Source organism: Accipiter gentilis, chromosome 7 (genome assembly GCF_929443795.1).
Source record: "Accipiter gentilis chromosome 7, bAccGen1.1, whole genome shotgun sequence".
In the NCBI taxonomy this organism is placed as follows: Eukaryota; Metazoa; Chordata; class Aves; order Accipitriformes; family Accipitridae; genus Astur; species Astur gentilis.
Genome location: NC_064886.1, coordinates 4,012,499 through 4,031,501, shown reverse-complemented (window position 1 = coordinate 4,031,501; position 19,003 = coordinate 4,012,499). Strand labels below are relative to the sequence as shown.

Below are 19,003 nucleotides of genomic sequence, written 5' to 3'. Positions count from 1 at the left end.
CAGGCGAGAACCAGCCTGCCAGCAGGCCCCACAAGGGCCCCCCGTATCCCTGCAGGGCTGTGCAGCTCTGCACAGCTCACCAGAAGGAGTGCCGGTGTTGCTATGGTTTTGTCTTTTGTTAAATTCCCATACGCGTCAGCACAGGCCCTTCCATGGAGTGTGGCTGATTTCATACACCCTGCTCAATGACATCTGCAAAGTGACATGCTGAAGGTCAAGGGCCTGATCCTTGCACACAGCGAATGTTCTCCTACGCCAGTACAGGAATTGTCACAGCCTGCAAGAGTCAGACCCTGGGAATGTAACGTTTTAAGGGTGAAAAATGTTCACAGCAGCAGAGGTGTTACCAGAAAAACCTGCCCAAAGGCGTCTCTAGGGCTGAGCTGCGAGATGCGTGCTTTCTATTGGGTGCAGAAGGTGTAGAGTTGCCTGGACTGTGTTTCCCTCTGCAAGGCTGTGTGAGTGCCAGCATGAGGGTACCTGGCATCTGCCCATGCAGCAGGGGCACTTCTGAGGGCCTGACAACTCTTTGGCAGAGCCACAACTCTGAAAAGCAGAGTCTTTCCCTACTGCAGTAAGATCCCCCTCTGACAAGGGCTGCAGCCCTGCTGTAGGGGCTGCTGGCTGGTGCAGGCTCCTCAGGCGATGAAAGCTGTGGGCAGACCCAAGCGGAGCCTAACGCTTTGCCCACCAGCACGATAGAGAGGGATGCTCCCTGGGTTTTTCCTACAAGGCATCTCCCACTTGCATGAGGCCCTGGCAAACACCGCCAAGCAGCCATCTGTGCACTCTCAGCTGTATGGCATGTCCCCTGCGAGGGCTGAGAGCGGAGGAACAGCCACTTCACCTGCCATACGCTCTGAGTGTGAGATACCATGATGGTTCAAAGCCAGGGATAAACCAGATCTCCTTCCCAGCAACCTAGCCCCAAAAAGTGCTTTGCGTGAACTTGCCCTGAATCAACGCGGGGCAGTCCTTCGCTATAGAAAATCCACTTGTCCCACAGAAAGTGAAAGGCTCATCTCTGGGCTCTTCCCTCTGCCACCAGCACCAGTTCTGGGGCAATAAATGAAATTTCCGCTGGACTGAGGGCCAACAGAACATACTGCCATATGCCTTAGTCCATGTCCCCCTGCTCCCTCTCACCCCAGATTGGAGGACTAAAGTACCCAGTGAGAAAGCTGAGGGACCAGTTTGGGGCTGGCAGGAGCCAGAAAGCGTGCTGGAGTCCAAACAAGTAATGGAGGCAGTGAGAAGGCATGAGGCAGCAGATACATGAAGAGACAGCTGTACCTGCTAGGGCTGTAGCGGGAGTAACTGGGGCTCCGACGAGGCCTTGAACTCCTGCTCCCAGGACTTTTTTTGCAGGATTTGGAAGAATAGCTGGGGGAACGTGAAGAAGACCTGGGGATAGGCAAGAACCATAAAAGAGTTAAAGATATTGGAAGGTGAGGCTGTTCCAGACTCCTCCGAATCTGGCTGGGAAGAGATGCCCCACATTTCAGTGTCTTGGCTTAGCTCTGTGCGGCCAGTTCACCCCAAGCCATGTGGGTCCTTAGGCACCCCCCAAACTCTTACACCTCCCCCTGAAAGGAGCTTCCTAGCCTGCAAGAGTTAGACATTGCCCAGGGTCACAGAGACAGCCGTTTTAGCTGGTCTTACCTCTTTTCTGAGGAGCAGGACCTGCTTCGGGAGTACCTGGGAGAGGCCTTGTGGTGTGAGGAGCGGGAGCGGCTGGAACGACTGGAGCCAGGGGATGATCTGCCGGTGCTGGTGTACGACTCACTGCGGGAGCATGGCCTCAGCGAGGAGCTGTGGGTTGGGGATGGGAGGAAGTTTTGCTTCTCCTCCGAACAGCTGAGACACAAGGACAGGCACCCTCTGTGAACATATATTTGGACAGTCATTGAAGCTGTGGCTGAACTGGGACTGGTCCCTGCCTGAGAGGAGCACCACACTCCAGCCAACAAATACTCCCATTCTCCCATTCCCCAACTGGGGATAAAAAAGACCTCCTGGCTCCCCAGGCTGCTGTTGCAGGAGACCCCATGTGTGTGGGTCAGAGCCCAAGAGCTCACCCTCCAGGCTATGCCAGGGAAGGGCTGTGGAAGAGGTCACTGGTGGCATGAGGGGCAGCTCTTCTGCCCCATGCCCAACACACCAGAGGTGTCTAGTTGGCAGAGCCTGCATCAAGCCAGCAAGCGGTGCACATCCTGGGGAGGGAGGGATGTGAGAAGTGCTGGAGCAAGGGAAAGCCAGAGCATGGGAGGGCAAGCGCCTGTGCTCCAGCCTGGCTGTGCAGCAGCATGAGCGGGCACTGAGTGGGTATGTCCTGTTGCCTTTGGACAGGGCTGTGTGAATTCCTCCACTTCCAGAAGTGCCCTGGGTATGAACTGGGGTTAGAGCCCAGCAGCGAGGCAGCCTTCCAACAGCCAGGGCCAGCTGCAGTCCCAGCTCCACCCATGTGAAGGCAGAGTTATCCCACTGAGTCAGACTGTGAAAAGTATATACAGCCCTAAAATTTTACCCTCTGACTGAAAATTGAGGGCTTGTTCTTCCTAACACCAATTCCCCTGGCTCCCTCTCCTCTCTCATTCAGGGCTCCCACCCCCAGACCACATCCTGGCTCTGACTTTCAGCCTTTAAGACCCGAGGGCCTGAGCTGGAAGAGCTCCCTAACACCACTGCCCGAGCATAGCCTTGGGTACCAGCCACCGTGCTTCAGTGCCTCCACCCCCAACATCACCTGGCAAACCCCCAGGAATGGGAGGCGGTGACCGAGGCGAGGATCTGCTCCCCTCTCCTGATGATGACCTGTGGGACCAGATGGTGGTTTGATTCCTGCCCCCGACCCTGATGCCCCATGGCCCCAGCGCATAGAGCTGCTGCTGTGTTATGCTGCAGCCAGCGAGGTACTTGTCCCTTCCTGTGCTCCCCATCTGCAGGAGATGCTATCTTGTCACCCAGCACCAGTCCTGAATGAGCTAGGAAGGAGCAGGCTGGATTTGCCTCATTGGACAGGTGAAAGAACAGCCTGTAATGGTTTTGGTGGAGATGAACCCCACTTCCCTTCCCCTCAGTAAGCAGAGGGGAAGAGTTAGCACGGCAACCCCTGATGCGCCTTTTAGATTTTGCCCAGAAGGGCCAGTGACTCTTTTCTTTGACATGGTCACGTCCAGCTGAGCAGGGATGTGTTCAAGACACAGCTCGACCCAGGGCCAAACCCTGCATTAGCCACATTAACACCAGAACAGCCGGCACAGGCAATGCCAAGGGTGTGTGGCTGGGTTTTCATCTTCCTCCTCAGGCTACAGTATTGGTCATTGCTGGGTTCTGGACTCCAGACTGGCAAGACCGTGGGTCTGATTTATATCTAACTGCCTCCAGACCACAAAAACCTCCCTGCCAGCTCACCACTGCAACTGGCGAGCAGGCAGGAGATACAGAGCAACAACGTACCAGGTATTTGGCTGCCAGAAGCAGCTACTGGTAATCACTGACCTTCGGTCTTGTCCCTGGGCATCTGGAGACAGATTTTCCAAAGCTGTTCCCTTGGTCTGGGAAAAGCAACTGGTGAAGGAATTTCCTGAATCAGAGCTGTTATCGCTGTTGGCCAGTTTGGGCTTCCCGGACGAGAAGGCATGGCCAAAGCCATCATGGACTAGACTTCTTTTCTCCTGGCTGTCCTTTGACCTGGATGAGCTCGTTTGAGTGGAGGGAGGGGAGGAAGTATCGTTTCCTGAGTCATATTCATGATACTCTCCGTTCTGGCTGGCTAGGTTGCCAGGCGGGCTGTCTGTTTTGGTAAAGAGGTCAGCAGAAGACCCTGACTGAGAGATCTGAAAGCAAAAAAGCCATTTGGCATTGTTTGAACGGTTTTGGGGGTGGTGGTTTTTGGTTTTACTTTGCTTTTTTGTTTTTTAAATAAACCCAGAAATTTTACCATCATGATGCACTGAAACAAAAGGAAAGGAAAGAAACAAAGTAAGAAAGAAAGAAAGAAAGAAAAAAAGAAGAAAGAGGAGAAGAAAACAAAAGCACATATCCCTGAAAGAAATCCACAGTAAGAAGAAACTTCTTTTCCCCCTGCTATGATAACGGGAAGATTTAGAGATCATGCAAAGAGTATCAGCATGCAATTCATGTTAAACAAAAGAGTTCAACAAAGTAAACGGGCAACCAAAGAATTAAAATAACTAACTAACTAAATAAAAAAAGGTATAACAGAGGACAAAGCCCTTATTTAACCTTAAAGAGGGGGGAAAAAAAAAAAAAAAGAAATGGGTATATACACATAAAAACCCTACATAATTCTTGGAAAGAAAACAAAAATGAAACAAAATCTTAAATGAGTGAATTTTTAAAGCTTCCTTAATAAAGAGGCTGAATGAATGTCACTAAAATAAGCAAAGAAAAATCAAATCAAATCAAATTAAGGGCTTCTGTACAAAGTAAAAACTGGCAAATAAACAAGCTTATCACTTTGAAACTAAAAAAAAAAAAAAAAAAAGGAAAAAAGAAAAAAGGAAGGGGCAGGGGAAAAAAGAAAAATCCCTCTGGAAATAAAAAGTATACAGATACTTCTTTGTGTGCTTTTTTCCCCCTGAAGAAGATATAGCTAATGCGCTCAAGTGACCTCTAATAAATTCCCTGGTGTCTTGCGGATAGCATCCACTTACCCATCAAGAACTCCTCCTTTAGTAGGTAAGGTGTAAGAAAAAAGGAAGAGCGGGCAACATAAGTCCATCATTAGAGTCTCAAATTACATGAAAAAAACATAAACCCTCTCTTCAATCCACACTGCCAACTGTTCGCTCGCCTCCTCTATGCAAATGTCATGACTGCTTTTTGTCTGCTTGCTTGTCTCACTTATTATTCATTTTTGTTTCCTTCTGCTTTAAATTAGGCTGGCTAGCCTGTTCCTGGAGGCTGATCGCTTGTGCTGAAAAGTCACAGCTTGCACTAAATCCCCTTGGGTTTCATGGAAGTGACAAAGGGAACTCAAGTGAGGGAAGTGGTAAAAAAATAAAGTCGAGGGGGGAAAATATCCCCCCCCCCCCCCCCCCCCCCCCCGTGCTGCACTGGAGACCTATGGGGAAGGGGACAACAGCCCTGGTCCTGCCAGCCTCTGTGTGGGGATTCAGTCATACCCTGGCTGGGTTTTGGTGGGTTGCTGAACGCAATGGGGTCAGCAAGGACCCACAAAGGCTGCCCTGGGCAGGGCTGTTGCCTGGCACCCTGAGCACCACCAAGGGGATTTACATCATTTGAGTATTTTATAGTTCAGTTTTAACTCCACCGGCATTTACCTGAGCCAGTCCAGGAATGTACTGGCCCTGTGAGTGAGGCTATATTAGTGCTAACCTCTGCCCTTGCAATGGGGTGAGAATTAGGGCCAAACGTGGACCCAGAATGTCTGCGCTCTCATGTGGCCGCCTCCTCTTTCACTCAGATGCTCTGCTCTCCTTATTCCCACCCATAAGGTCTGGTCCTTAGAGTGTGGACACATAGTTTTGGTCCCCCGTCCCCCCCTCAGGATAGTCCTCCAACATGTTCCCAGCAAGCCATGCTTCCTCAAACACCTGCACACATCCTCACGTCGCGCTCTGGGGCACACAATGCCCTCCCTCTATGCCATGCTCTCCACACTGGGGACCTGGGCCATGCCCTTACAAATCTGCAGTATTCTGAGCCAAGAAAACCACATTGCAATGTTGGTAATATCTCAGGGAGCAGAGGAGACCTGGATCAGCTGTCACAGAGTAGGGACAGGGACAGGGCCTTTGGAGAGCTTAGCCCTGGACTGGCTGGCGCAGGGACCCAGCTCTTTCTCATCCACAGAGGGGCTACAGACCCAGCCTTTGTCACTTTTTACATGGAGCTCCTTCATCCCGTCAGATGGTGCCTTCACATCCACCCTCATGCCTGTGGTATCTGATCTGTGTCCCTGGGGCGGGGTGGGGAGAAACCTAGTTCAAGAGGCGCTAACTGGGACAGCAGACTCAGATGCATGTGCTGAACCAGCAGCGACTGAAACCAGACTAGATCTGCCAACACACAGAGCAGCTCTCAGGACACAGTCCACGGAAGGATGACTGCCCACAACATCCTCATGCTCTGAAAACACCTGGAGTTGGAGGATCTCCAAGTACTTCCTATGTTGCCAGAGAGGGAGGCGTTACTGCTTCTTGGATAAGGGACAGAGGGACAGGAATTAGTTCATCCCAGCAAATCCATACTGGAGCTGGGGACTCCCCCACTCCCACACTAACTTCTAAGCCATACTCAGTCCTAACTTAGAGGCATCAGGAGCCCCAGCAGCAGACACGGGAAATTAAGTGATCTTTCTTCACTAGCTAACTTGCATCTTCAACACAGAAGCCCTGCACAGAGCAGAAATGTCTCCCAAATATTCCCAACTAGGAATGGGTGGAGACACACATTGCAAGTCCTCATTTCAATATCTGGTACTGCTCCTTGCTATTTCTCAGCTCTAGCACTTCCCTACCAGTCCTTGTTTGCTCCAGTAGAAATTGGAATGTCAAAGGAGCATAAAAGAGCCAGCTATCCAGCTCTGTTTTTCACCAATTCTTTGTGAAACCCCGAGGCCACATCCAGAATCTCGAGAGAACTGGCCCCCTTGCTATGAACCACTGCGCTCTCCCCAGCCACATCCCAGAAGATACAGGATTGTGTTTTCAAATATGGCACCAGACTTTTTTTTAAAAGGTGGGTTATGGTTTGCATTAGATCTGAACCCTAACCAAGGGACAACCAGCTTTTGACCACCTTTCCTTTACAGACATAAACCACCATGTGAGGTACTCCCTGGCTACAGAGGTAAGAAAAGCCTGGAGCAGGCACAGGGCTGCTCTGACGGACAGTGACCCCATCATTGCACACGCAAACACTTTGCTTCTGTTTCCTCCCAGTCTAAACCAAAAGGCCTTTATTTCTGCCAAGAAATACAGCAGTTTCTTGGCATTTCTAAAAGAGCTTTTAAGACTGCCACTGGGACCTGGGGTGCGTGCTTTTGCTTTGCCTTCTGTGAAGTCTACCTTCAAAGTAGCAACTGTTGTCAGCACATCACAAAATCTGTCAAATGACCTGGAGATCAACAAGCTCCTCTGTAGCTCAACATCTGTGGTAGCAGCACTCTGGAAAGAGGCAACATCTGGATATCAGTGAATTATGGAGCCCATAGTCCTGGAGGGTCTGGCTGGGCTATGCCGGGAGGGGGGTGGGGGTGGGGGTGGGGTGGGGGTGGAACACAGCAGTTTCCCAGTCCCACCACCTCAGGGCACCAGGCTGTAGCCAGTAGCTTCCTTCAAGCTCCAGGGGAGATTTCTGTCCTGTCGCAAGAGCCAAGACAAGTCTCAAGGTGCTCGACTTGCCTGTCTGCTCAGACAAATCCCCCATCTGATGACCTTGGCTTTGCTTCTGGTCCCATTCTACTGCTTCTGAAGGGCATGCCCGCCACTTGAGATGAAAATGAGCACCACATCTGAAAACACTGTGCGGATCTCAATTGAATTCTAATGGCTTTTTATTTTTCTAGGATGTCTTAAAAGAGTCTGCTCTTTCATGAATCTAATTTTCTCTATGTGAACACTTGGATTTTTTTCCCCTCTCTAATAAGTAATTAAATAATCTTGGTGAACTTTGCTTCCTCCAGCATTCAGCAGGGGACCTACTGCTGCCCTCAAGGGAACCCAAGATATCTATGTATTGGATTTTTTTGTTTCAAATCATTATTTAATCAAGATGAAGGGGGATTAGAAATGAGGCCCTCAGTCATACTCCAGACTGTAATTTTAAGTGTGATCCTAGACCAAGAGGCAGTGCAGTCTGATAGGTTACAAAAATACAATCACTACTCGTCTTCCAATTAAAGTGAACAAGTCCATTTACTGTGCTGCAAACAGCCCTGAGGCGAGAGATGACTATACATTTTCTCAGCCATAAGGGGACTGAGACCCATCAACAAGCAGCGTGGCACAGCCTCACTTACAGTGATATAAATTTCTTTCTTGGGTCTTTTTTCTCTTGTTTGGCAACTCGCTTCAAAGTGGAGTTAATTTCTTTTTCAGAGGTGCATAATGTCTCCCTTTGTCTCTTTTTCTGTACATTGTAATAATGAAAGGAATAAAAAGCTTGCGTCAATGATCCCAGCGAGCCTTGCTCTCAGCAAGGGCCCAGCAGACATCTGCCGAGGAGCCGCCGGCACGGCGAGCAGCACCTGCTGAGAGGGGCTACTCAGGGGAAAGAGGCTCTGTGCCTGCTCTGGGGTACCTCCATCTTCCAGAGCAGGGGACTGGGGGGAGGCTTTCACCTGGGGGAAATGGGCTCACCTCTGCCGGCAGTTTGCCCCAGCTGAAAAGCCAACCTCTTAAGGGAGTACAAAATATAGCAGAGTGCTGTACGAATACAATATAAGCCCCTTTTGCACAATTATGAATCCCTGACTCAAGGAATATTGAGTGGAAAATACTTTGGTTTGTTTGGGGTTTTTTGTTTGGTTGGGTTTTTTTGCTAGATGGTGACTTCAGGGTGAGGCTTTCTCTACCACAAGGGCTAAGCTAAGTCCAGGAGCATGGAGGCAATGACACAACTGCTCCTGCAAGGTCAGAGCTTGGGTTATTTGGGGCTGGGCAGCAACACTGCTGGGCAGCCTGGATCACAGATCTATTGCTGGGGGTAAATTCCAGAGAATGCCAGGCAAAGGTTTGTTCCTTTGCAAAGAATTTTTCAGCCTGCTGGGGTACAGCCAGTATGGCGTGATGCTGGCCAGGCTGGCACTACTTTGGAGCAAGGGTTTGCCTTCCACCACCACCTCCTTTGGTACCTGGTGTACAGCACAGCCCTTCAATGGCTGCAGGCATCCCTCCTTCACCCCAGGCTGCTGGCCTCCCTGTGGTCCCAGCACTGAGCTGCAAATTTACCGGGCAATAACCAGGGGGTAACCTCAGTCTCCTGGCTGGGAGAGGAGAAAAGGAAAAGCAAAACCAGAACAACTTTCATATTTATGGAAGGCTTTGCCTTTCTGCTCTTCAAGGCCCCTGTTTGTTGTCAGAAACAGGCTGCCTAACAGTTAAAAGAATAGGTTTTCCTACGTAAACCAAAACCCAGGCTAGAAAACAGAGAGCAACAGCAAGCCAATATGCAGGTCTGCTATAAAGTTTCCTGAGCTCTCCTGCACACAGTGTCCCAGCCCCTGCACAGCATTTCACTACTTCTACTTTTCTGCAGACACATGAGCACAAAGACAAACAGCATCATTTGGAACAACTGTACCCCACTGAGCCTCACTGAAAATCTGGCTCAAGCCTGTGTTAATTTGTGACATCGTAAATGAGTGTCAGTGGAAGAAAAGGAGCTGGCAAGGAAAGCGTATGCAGCGCGTAGTTATCTTCATCAGGTACAACAAAGGCAATTAGATTTGTACCCTGCAGGTATTTATATTGCATTGCTCAACTGAAAGCACAGTGGCATGTAATACATCTGTGTCAGTGTGGAATAAAGTATCTGCAGCAGGTTAGGGGTATTCTGTTCAAAAATAGATGCTGCCTATTACCCACAGTTTCTCTGCATGCTGAGGCACAGACCCACAATCCTGTTCTCAGTAGGTGGCTATTGCAGCTGCATGGGATTAAAGTGCGAGCGAGAGGGAGAAGCTTAGAAATTCATTGCCAAAAAGAAAAGTAGCAGGGAATTTTGGGGTGTTTCTGTAGGTGTGCGTGCATCAACTTATGCATAAAGGCAAGAGGGAAAGAAGGAGCAAGGTAGATGCACGGGCAGGGCATTATTTTGTATGCTTTATCCCTCATAAATTACAGGTAGACCTAGTTCGAAATTGTGGCTGTTCCAGTAGAAAGGAAGGAAAACAATCTGGGGAGGGGGGATGGCAGAATTTACCACAAAATGCTTCAAATTTTCAGAAGAAAAAGAATATAGAATAAAAATTGGCTTAAAAAGCAAGATCTTTGATTTGGAAGTGCTATAGCATTACCTGATGGGAGTTTGTGTATTGTCTCTCTGGGTCTTTTCTGTGCATTAGGATCCTCCCTGGACAATCCCTTTCCTTTGGAGATATGACAATGCATCTCCTCAGGTAAAGATGGTTTGGCTTGGAAGCCCAGGCCGGAGGGAAGGGTAGGGAGTGTGACACACCAACCCCCATAGAGGACAGAAACATAGCATTTTTGAATCCCAATTCTGGAATTTTCCACAAAATCTTTTCTTTTCCAGTAATTTATTTTTGACATGTGATCAACATTTTCTGCAAGAGCAAGTTTTCATTTCATAACACATCCAGGCTGCTCTCTAGATTCTGACAGAACTAAGTTTATTTATAGAGCAACCATTTAACTCACAAAAAGGAGAGGCATCAAAGAGTTGCGTATAGTCATTAATAAATGGGACTAAAAGTTCCCATTCCATTTTTCTCTTGCCAGTTTTAAGTACATGATATTTAATGACCTTATTCAGAAAAATTTCAGGGGCAGCACTTAACCAGGGGCTTCAATTTAAACAAGTGCTTAAATGTGCTCTTGAATGATGCCCCAAGAGAGCATACTTCTTTTTGGGAACAAAAGGACACTAGTGGGTTGCTTAGTAAAAGCACTGATGCCTTTTCATCATTGAAATATTTGCCTGTGTTATTAACCCTTACTAGAAAGAATGCAGCAGGGGCCTGATGACTTTTACTTTGCATCCATCCCTTGCATCTGTAACTATAAAGCTCTGATTTTCCCTGCCCCGCAGCCTGTGTGCTCATTTACTCCAAGTGATTCAAGTGGAAAGGGGAGTGCAGCATGCTTGAGTTTAGCTCATTTTAAAGGTTTTACAATTTTAAATTAGAGTTTACTCTTGCTCAGGGAACAGAACAGCTGGCAGTCGGCCTCACAGGACTCAGGGAGCCTGGCTTCAGAGAGAGGAAACCTAGTACCAATTAAAAACCAGGCTTAGACTTGAAAACATTTATGTAAAATATGCAGCTTGAATCAAAAAAACCCCTGGTGACATGATGCAGTCTTTGGCTGGTTGTTTTTTGGGAGGAGCTCTTGACTCATTCCTGCCTTCAAAGTTGACAGAGGGCAACACCCCAGGCTCATGGCAATAAAAGCTTTGTACCTTGTTATTCTTTCTTTGCATGTGTGCACACACACACGCATCTAAGTGTGGTGTGCAGGTTCTGCTATTCGCTCTACCTTATATGGGTTTATAAGCAATGACTTGTATATGCACTACACACTCAGCAGATGTATATAGCAAGAGCAAATATGCATATCTATAATGTTGAGAGACAGCTTGTGCCTGTCTGTACCCACGTATAATCTCTGTGTGTTTTGATGGGAATGCTGTCTGTGCGGGTGAGCGGATAAAGTCTCTCCTCTTGCTGGCACTATCTGTCTCACATCTGATGTAGCTAATGTGTATGGCTGAGCTATTTCCAATGATGTCTGGGCCTAAAGGAGAAAAATCAGTTCCCCATTATATACCACTTCGGGGCTTGGAGGACTCTGTACTCAAGACACCTCTAACATTACACATCCACACACGAGTACCAGCTTCTGCACTACCTTGAGTCCTATGTAGCAATTCATCTCTCCAGAATGCCTATCAGATACTAACATCACAATCAAAGAGTATCACACCTCTGCTTTGCAGCTGCCAGGAACAAAGGGGAAACATGCCATGGAAAAGGAAGACCTCATATCGATCCGTATCTAATATGTCTCTCCATCTCTTGCTCCCCCAGTTCTAAGGCATGTATTATATCATCTCTTTCCATATATATGGAAAAACATCCCAAGGCACTGAGCCTGATTTTACCCTCAGCTGCACATGCAGTTCCCATTAGCATCAATGAGAGCTGCTCATAAGTTCTGAATTTGGCCCCTGGGCTTGTCAGTCCAGAGCAACAGTGATCCTAGAAGGATCCTGATAGTCAGAAAACATCCCCTGCCAATAATCACCAACTCATTAAATGTAAATGTTTCTTTTATATATGTTTGATTCCCTTTCTTCCCCTGAAGGGCTAAACTTTTGGACATGAAGACCAGTGAATTAAGTTCACATCCAGCTGAGCAAAGACTGCATAACAAACACTTCCCTGTAAAATATCATTGCTGGAGGCCACTTTTTTTTGTTAAATGTCCTCAATTCATTATTCATAGGCTAGAGCCTTTGCAAATTTTTCCCCTCTCCAGCCCAACCCTCGGTGCGAAAGTGCTGAAGGAAGGAATGACTTTAAATACATTGGAGAACAGCACCATTAATAAATAATACAGTTTTAACCAACTTTGTCTAACATTGCTATAATTGAGTTATAAAAATTTCATATCAGATTTCTTGCCCAGATTCCTGTGGCTAGTTCAAGCAAAGAAGCACAGTGTGTAATACTTACTACTTCCTTAGGAGACAGGAAGCTGTAGAGCGGGAGGGTTTGGCTGGCTTTTTGGCTGGCCTGAACCTCTGCAGAGGAGCTTCGCTTTGCCGCAATCCTTGAACGGTGCCGGGAGTGTCTTCGCCGTGTTTTACGCCCTTCCTCCCGAGACCTGGCTCTGTGCCTCCAGAAGACATGAACAGTCAAACCGTTATTCCTTGGTATTGTAGTAGTGCCCATTACCAGCTCCATACAAACCCTGAGCAGCTCTGTGCTAGGCCATTGTGTGTGGGAGAAGGTCTTCCACATGACTGCTCTGTGGAGTCATGGTGGAGAGAAAAGGGCTGTTTTTCTTTTCTACTTTTAAAAAAAATATTTTGCATCCAGGATTTGGACCCTAACCTCAAATTTCAGCTCCAGTTCATGATTTTATGGTGGCTCAAGGCAAACCATACTTTCACACACATGTGAATGTCCCTATTGTAATACACTTCCAAGAGAAGACACACTCTGCTTTTGCATAAACACCCCTCCAATTACTGACTGCATTCCTTCCCCCACTGATCATCGGGTTTTCATAAGAAAATTCCCAGTAGTTAGGAGGAGTGAAGTGAGAGCATGGGGGTGGTTTGTTCAAGTGCTTTCAGAAAACGTGAAACATGAACTCACAATGTGTATAAACTACGCGACTTGCTATTGCAGTGATGCCGGGTCTAGCACCAGCATCCACTTAGCTGGCCCCAGGATGCATCTGTCATCCACAGGACAGAGATTTTAATCAGGTCAAACACAGTGGCTATAGATTGCCACGGGCAAATATATTTCCATTGCTAAGACCATGTTTAAGAGTTTCCTGGGACATCAGCAGTACAGAGCCCTTGGGCTGAGGAAGGGAGACTAAGCTGGAATCAGCTGTCATGGGCTGATCATCAGCCATGGGGATTAGAAGTGACTGTCAGACTGAAAAGCTGCAGCCACTGCTCCTTGAGGCAAAACCCTTCCACGGCCAAGACCACAAGAAGCTCTACCCCCAGTACGTGGCATAGCTGCTACCAGAATGGGATGCGGTTCTGCACAGAGTTTGTGGGTCACACAGGCTATTGCAATCACATCTGTGAGCCCACCGGGAAGTGTTGCAGGACACTCAGCTCAGGGAGCGGTGACGTTACCTGCTTCGGCAGCTGGGGGAATGGGAGTCGGAGCTCTCTGAGCGAGAGTGGCAGTGGCGGTGGCGATGGCGATGAGATTTCCGGGTGCGCCCACGAGAGCTTTAAGAAACAGAGAGGAAAACCACAGTTAGACTAGCAGACTGGGGGGATGCAAGAGCCAGCAGCTGGAGGCTGAAGTCAGTAACATTCAAATCATAAAGGAGATCTGGGTTTTAAACCAAAGGGATTGGTGTATGAAACATCACGCAGGACACCGAGGCATGAGAAATTCTCCATCCCCTCATAGCTACACTGACATTTAAGGCAAGCCATCTTACCGAGATCTATGCTAGCATTTTAACTACAAGCTATTAGGTTGGCTCTGTAGCCTGCTGGGGGAAGATCTATGGACTAGCATGCAGGAGTACAGCAGACAGCACCAATCCTTCCTGCTTTCAAGACTTTAAAGAGCTATGTGCTTGCCTGCTCATCTGGTTGCCCTTCATCCTGCAGCCTACCCTAAGACAGCTAGGAAACAGCCTGGGACCTTCCCACTGCTGACCCCCATATGGGGGAGCGCCGTCCCTCCGGGCAAGCCATCACAAAGCTCCAACCCTCACATTTCTTGCTCCAACCCTCTCTGTACTGCAGGCTCCTTGTTAAGGAGCAGGTGCAAAAGGACGGGCTCCAAATAATACAGTACACTTGGTAACAGCCAACCTTCCCCATGCTAGGTGGGAGGGTCTAGCCAGTCCTGTGGGCAGCTTTTATGGTTGCTATATAAACATAAAGCACCCTAACTGCAGCCTGCCCTATGCATGGTTCCTGCTTGAGGGGCAGGACTATTTTACCTGGCTTCTTGTAGGTGTCCAGCCACTGCTGCTCCCTTTTCTGACTGGGCCACAGGACAGTTACCAGCAAACCGTGCATAGGGACCCAGGTTCAGTGCCCTGCTGCACTTTCCTTTGCTCCATTCAGGCTGCTACCGATGGACTCCCTGGCTCTATTACTGAAGGGCTGCTGTTGCCTGTGCCAACAGCTGAAATCCTGCATGCAGAGAGCAGGGCGATGTGTGTGGCAGGCTACCTGTCACCTTCTGTGCCCATTCCCTCTCATCGTTCCCCGCCACAGCAGTTATTTTAGATCTGGTAGCGTAACCATCTGCTCAGGCTGGCATCACTGTGCCAGCAGGCAAAGCTAACGACGGGTTAGCTGGTGGGAACAGTCTGGTTTCATGGCCACACTGTACTAGTCACTGACAGCACTAATACGGCTTGCTTGGACAGCATTTAGCAATTTGCTCAGCAAAAAAAACCCCTCAGCAAATCAATTGCTTGAGAACAGCATCTCCTTTAAGACAAAAGGGCAACCTCCAGGGCAATTGCTTGAACTCTGCCTGGCTTTTTTCTCTGATGCTTTTCACGCCCTATGATTATATTTTTAAAAACTTCACATTTGGGGATCCTCATTCCTTATTTCCATACAGCTGAAATCAGCAGCACTGAACATCTCTCCCTCACATGGTGGATTTGTGTGAAAATCCCCATGTTTGCTCTTCACTCTCTGCATCAGTCCCTCCAGTTTAAGAGTTTTCCCTTTCTGCAGGAGGAAAAACTGGTCCTGTGTGATTTAGATAACCAGTTGCTTGACACAAAGATAAGCCAAAGCAGTGTGATTATACAAAAATCCTGATCCAGGATGCCTCATGGGATCCATCTGATCCACACCCAGGAGCAATAAGGTTTGCAGAAACTGGGAGTGGCTCAGCTCTGATTTGTGAGCTGAAAAATGAGGGCTAAAATGCCTTGGCTGGTTTATCCCCAAAGAGCAATTCTAGCAGCTCTCATTCCCCTAGGTCAGTGCATATCTGCAGAGCATCTGATCTTTGTTTTAACCACACTGTTAGGCTGTTGCATACTGGCCAGTGCTATGCTGGGCTGGGGAGGTGGCTGCTTTTACTGATAACCTAGGAAGCCTCAGTTTTACCACTGAGATTTCTAGGTGCACAGCAGCCCAGTTTGAGGGGGGAAAAAAAACCCAACCAAAAAACCACCTGGCTGTGCTACTGAACATGCAGAAATCGTAGAGAAAAGGAGGTGGCCTTTCTGTATGCAATAGAGATGGCCTGTGCAGGCAGTGCAACGTGTTCTGCGCCTCATAGATTCCCAATCTCTTCAGTCCCAGAGTGTACTGGGGTGACACTGGTGGTGTTGGGCTATTGTGCCTCTGTCACCTTTCTGCCTAAGGACTAGAAGTTCTGTTGGGAAGAATTAGAGGGCAGGTCCTACTATACACCAACCCAACCAGCAGATTTCCATCTGCTAGTTCAGCTTCTGTCTCTAGTAGAGTATCCCAAGTACCAGCGAAGCCAAACAGGGGTCTGGTGCCCAGGGTTCAGCCCCAGAACTGTTTCCTTGCTCTGAAAGCAGGTGAGAAGCCGCAAGCTGCAATTCCTCGGAGAAGCCAGTGAAGGAAGCGAAAAACAGAGAAGGCTTACAGGCCTTCCTTCCAGCCCTGAGGAACCACATTTTATAACATACCCCTTGATTGTGTCTCCCCATAGGACAAGGATTGTGCTCTGCTAACACTCCATGGCAGAAGGGAACCTCAACCCCAGATTTTTACAACCTCCATCACCTCCAAACAATCCCTTCTCTTCCCTAGTCCCCATTGCCTTTTGCTCCCATTTGGATATTTATTTGCACTGTATGTCGAGTAGCCGCTACCGTAACCTCCAAAAGCAGCAAACAAGGAGGAGCTAAGGCCCTTCCAGTAAGAGTGTGCCAGCCTGCCCTTTGGGCAGTGGAGGCTGTGGGGCACCGCGCTCTGCAGATTTGAGTTCATCCTCTCATGCTGACCTCATCAGAAAAGCTGGAGTGTCTGCTCAGGACTGGATGAACAAGACACTGTACATACTTGTGAGATTCAAAGAATGTACTGAATGAGGTAGCACAAAAAAAGAGGGAGAGGAAAGATCTCCAGCCTCTACAAATCCTTTTCCATTCCATCAAAACCAGAATTGCTGGCTTTAGCTGCAAAATAATCCTGAGAATTGCTTAGGGCTGTGCAGCCGGCGTTAGCTCCAGGGAACCCACCACATCAAGCACTTCCTAGCCCCACAGCTCTGCGCAGGCAGGGCAGGGAACTCCATGAATCGCTACTTACTGTTTTTTGTGTTTTCTTTCTTCCTTTCTCTTACTTTTGGGGCTTGAAGAACTAAATAAGAAATGGCTAATTAATTCGGAGATTTCTGTTCCGATAAAAAGCTGCACAATCACATGTCAATGTTACAGCTAGATTGCCCAAGAGCGTGCAATAAGAATGAAAGGGATTAAATGGTTCTGCCGCAGCACAGGGGGTCTGAGTGCCTGCTGACAAATCTGGCTTGTGGGCTTGGCCAAAAAGGATCCTCAAAGGGATCAGCCATCCTGGTGATTTTGCATTTTCCCATAGAGAAGATGAATACTTCTTGATACTGTACACACACGTACTGGCATCTGGAGAGTTCTTCCAGTACACACCTGGAAAGCCACTGAATCTGAATGTTTCAAAGATGGGCACTGCTGTGGGATGCCATACTGTTTGCAAATGAAACTATAAGAGAAATGAAGACTCAATATGCAGGATGGACGCAACATGGATGAGGTTGCCAGGGGCTAGGTTATACTAAGAGGTCTTTGTCAGTTATGTGCTTGATTGCACAGGTCGGGCTGGAGACCTGATTCCAGGGGAGTCTGAGGAACACATAAGGCTGAATAGGGAGAGGATAGCCCCAGACCCACAGGGAATGCGGGGAGCCAAGGGGATTCCACAAGGAGATACAGAAGAAAAGTGTCTTCTGCCCCCACCCAGTGAACATCAACCTTGTGAGATCTTGAAGAGACCACTGAGCTAATTTCTAAAGGACCACTCACACTTTCTCAACTCTTACCTGTGTCTTCTTTTCTTTGAAGATAGCCTGCAAGACACAAATATGTACATTGAATACAGGGTCTCACAAAACTGGAAATTTGAATCAGAGACAATGTGTTTAGGCCGAGCGTTAGCCTGAGCATTGTGAGACCACCCCATGTTGGGCAGTATGGCCCTGGCTGTCCTTTAGCCAGCTGGCAAGGGGGTAGCTGAGAAGTGCTGGTGTGGTGGAAGTGACTAGCACACTCTACAAATAACTGAGAATATGATCTTCAGGATAACAATTCTATAGAGATCAGATACATGCCATCCCTGGTGGGTCCCTTTTCTCTGCTACTGCCTCCAGAGTCTTGCGCTGCACTTAGTTTGAGGGTGCAAACGTGAGTCCATTCCCTGGTTTTCTGTATGAAGGACCAAGTAGCAGTCAAAGAAAAAATCCTTTCTGTATAACTCCAGAGCAGCCTCAGAGCCAAACCAGCATCATGCCTCTGTCTTGCCTCCTGGAGCATCTCTGGGATGACACAGGAGCCACTGTGCTGGTGGTCCTCATAGAAAACCCTGGGAGCATGGAGGACACTCTTCCTTGCAGCGAGGCCTGGCCCCAGGACACCGCACAGCCTGCTGTGTCTCATCTTGGCTTGGAGCACATCATCCTGCAGAAGATGCAGACTGAAGTCCTGCCTAGAGGGGCCGTGAGATTACCTATGGCAAGCTCTGTTAGGATGTGTAGCTGAAGTGCTACCAGGTGTCTGGAAACAACCTCCATTGGTCACTACTGCTTAATGGTTTATCCTTTGGGGATACTTTTGGGGACCAGCTACAGCTTATCCTTGGCTTACAGAGGCATAAATGGGTACTAACGGTTCAAAGCCAAGCAGCATCAGACCTAGGACTTCTGTCAGGAGATGACATGCATAAAAGACCATAAGAATCTCTCCTTGGGAAGGAAGTATTTTAAAGGAGTTTCTATATCCTTGTCTCTCCTCCTCCCTCCCTCCCTTTTCTTTAAGATTCAACATCAGCTTTTCACCGTTATCCATTTTTGGTAGCTTCTCTCTTTGGTTCAATATATTATAAATACATGAACTTTCCAAGGGAGATGCATCCACTGTTCTCTTCAAATATTGGTTTAACGGTTGAGAGAAAACAGTGAAATATTTGCAATTTTAAAATTTAATCGTGCTCTCTGAATTAAACATGGGCTTCAGAAGGGGAATGTGGAGGCAGTCACCCAGAGCTGGGAGGGAAGACTGAGATGTGGATGTGGGGAGCTGGGTCTGAGCCTTTTCCTGTTCCAAACGCTGACACTTTCTGCAGGCTGGGGAAAAGGGAAAGGGACCGATGCAAGCCCCAAGCACCGATCCTGTTGGCATCCCAGAGAATGGGAGCCACGTGAAATGGCGCAGCAAGGACAGCAGGCAGAGGCTCTGCAGACCTCGTGGTGATTTGGCTCATCTGTCTCTCTTCCCCCACACCCTGACAGCTCCTGTTTATCTGTTTGCACTGGGAGCGCACCCCATTTCATGCCCTCCTCGCCCAGAGGGACACCAGCTCT

At 48.3% G+C, this 19,003-nt stretch overlaps 1 protein-coding gene across 5 annotated transcripts in view; it reads right to left on the bottom strand.

Annotated features, from left to right (window-relative positions):
* Positions 1–19,003, bottom strand: part of SRRM4 (serine/arginine repetitive matrix 4) — a 50,826-nt gene that overhangs the window by 7,291 nt on the left and 24,532 nt on the right. For 2 of the 5 annotated variants that reach the window (XR_007506695.1, XM_049805540.1), the window contains exons 5-11: positions 17,468–17,494; positions 16,702–16,752; positions 13,558–13,656; positions 12,410–12,572; positions 3,502–3,839; positions 1,663–1,881; positions 1,294–1,404 (exon numbers count right to left, since the gene is read on the bottom strand). Coding sequence is in view for 4 of the 5 variants with exons in the window: in XM_049805540.1 (XP_049661497.1) it covers positions 1,294–1,404; positions 1,663–1,881; positions 3,502–3,839; positions 12,410–12,572; positions 13,558–13,656; positions 16,702–16,752; positions 17,468–17,494 (1,008 nt within the window). In the remaining variant the exon portion in view is untranslated. The remainder of the gene's footprint in view (positions 1–1,293; positions 1,405–1,662; positions 1,882–3,501; positions 3,840–12,409; positions 12,573–13,557; positions 13,657–16,701; positions 16,753–17,467; positions 17,495–19,003) is intronic. The other 3 variants (XM_049805542.1, XM_049805541.1, XM_049805543.1) reach the window with 3 other exon arrangements.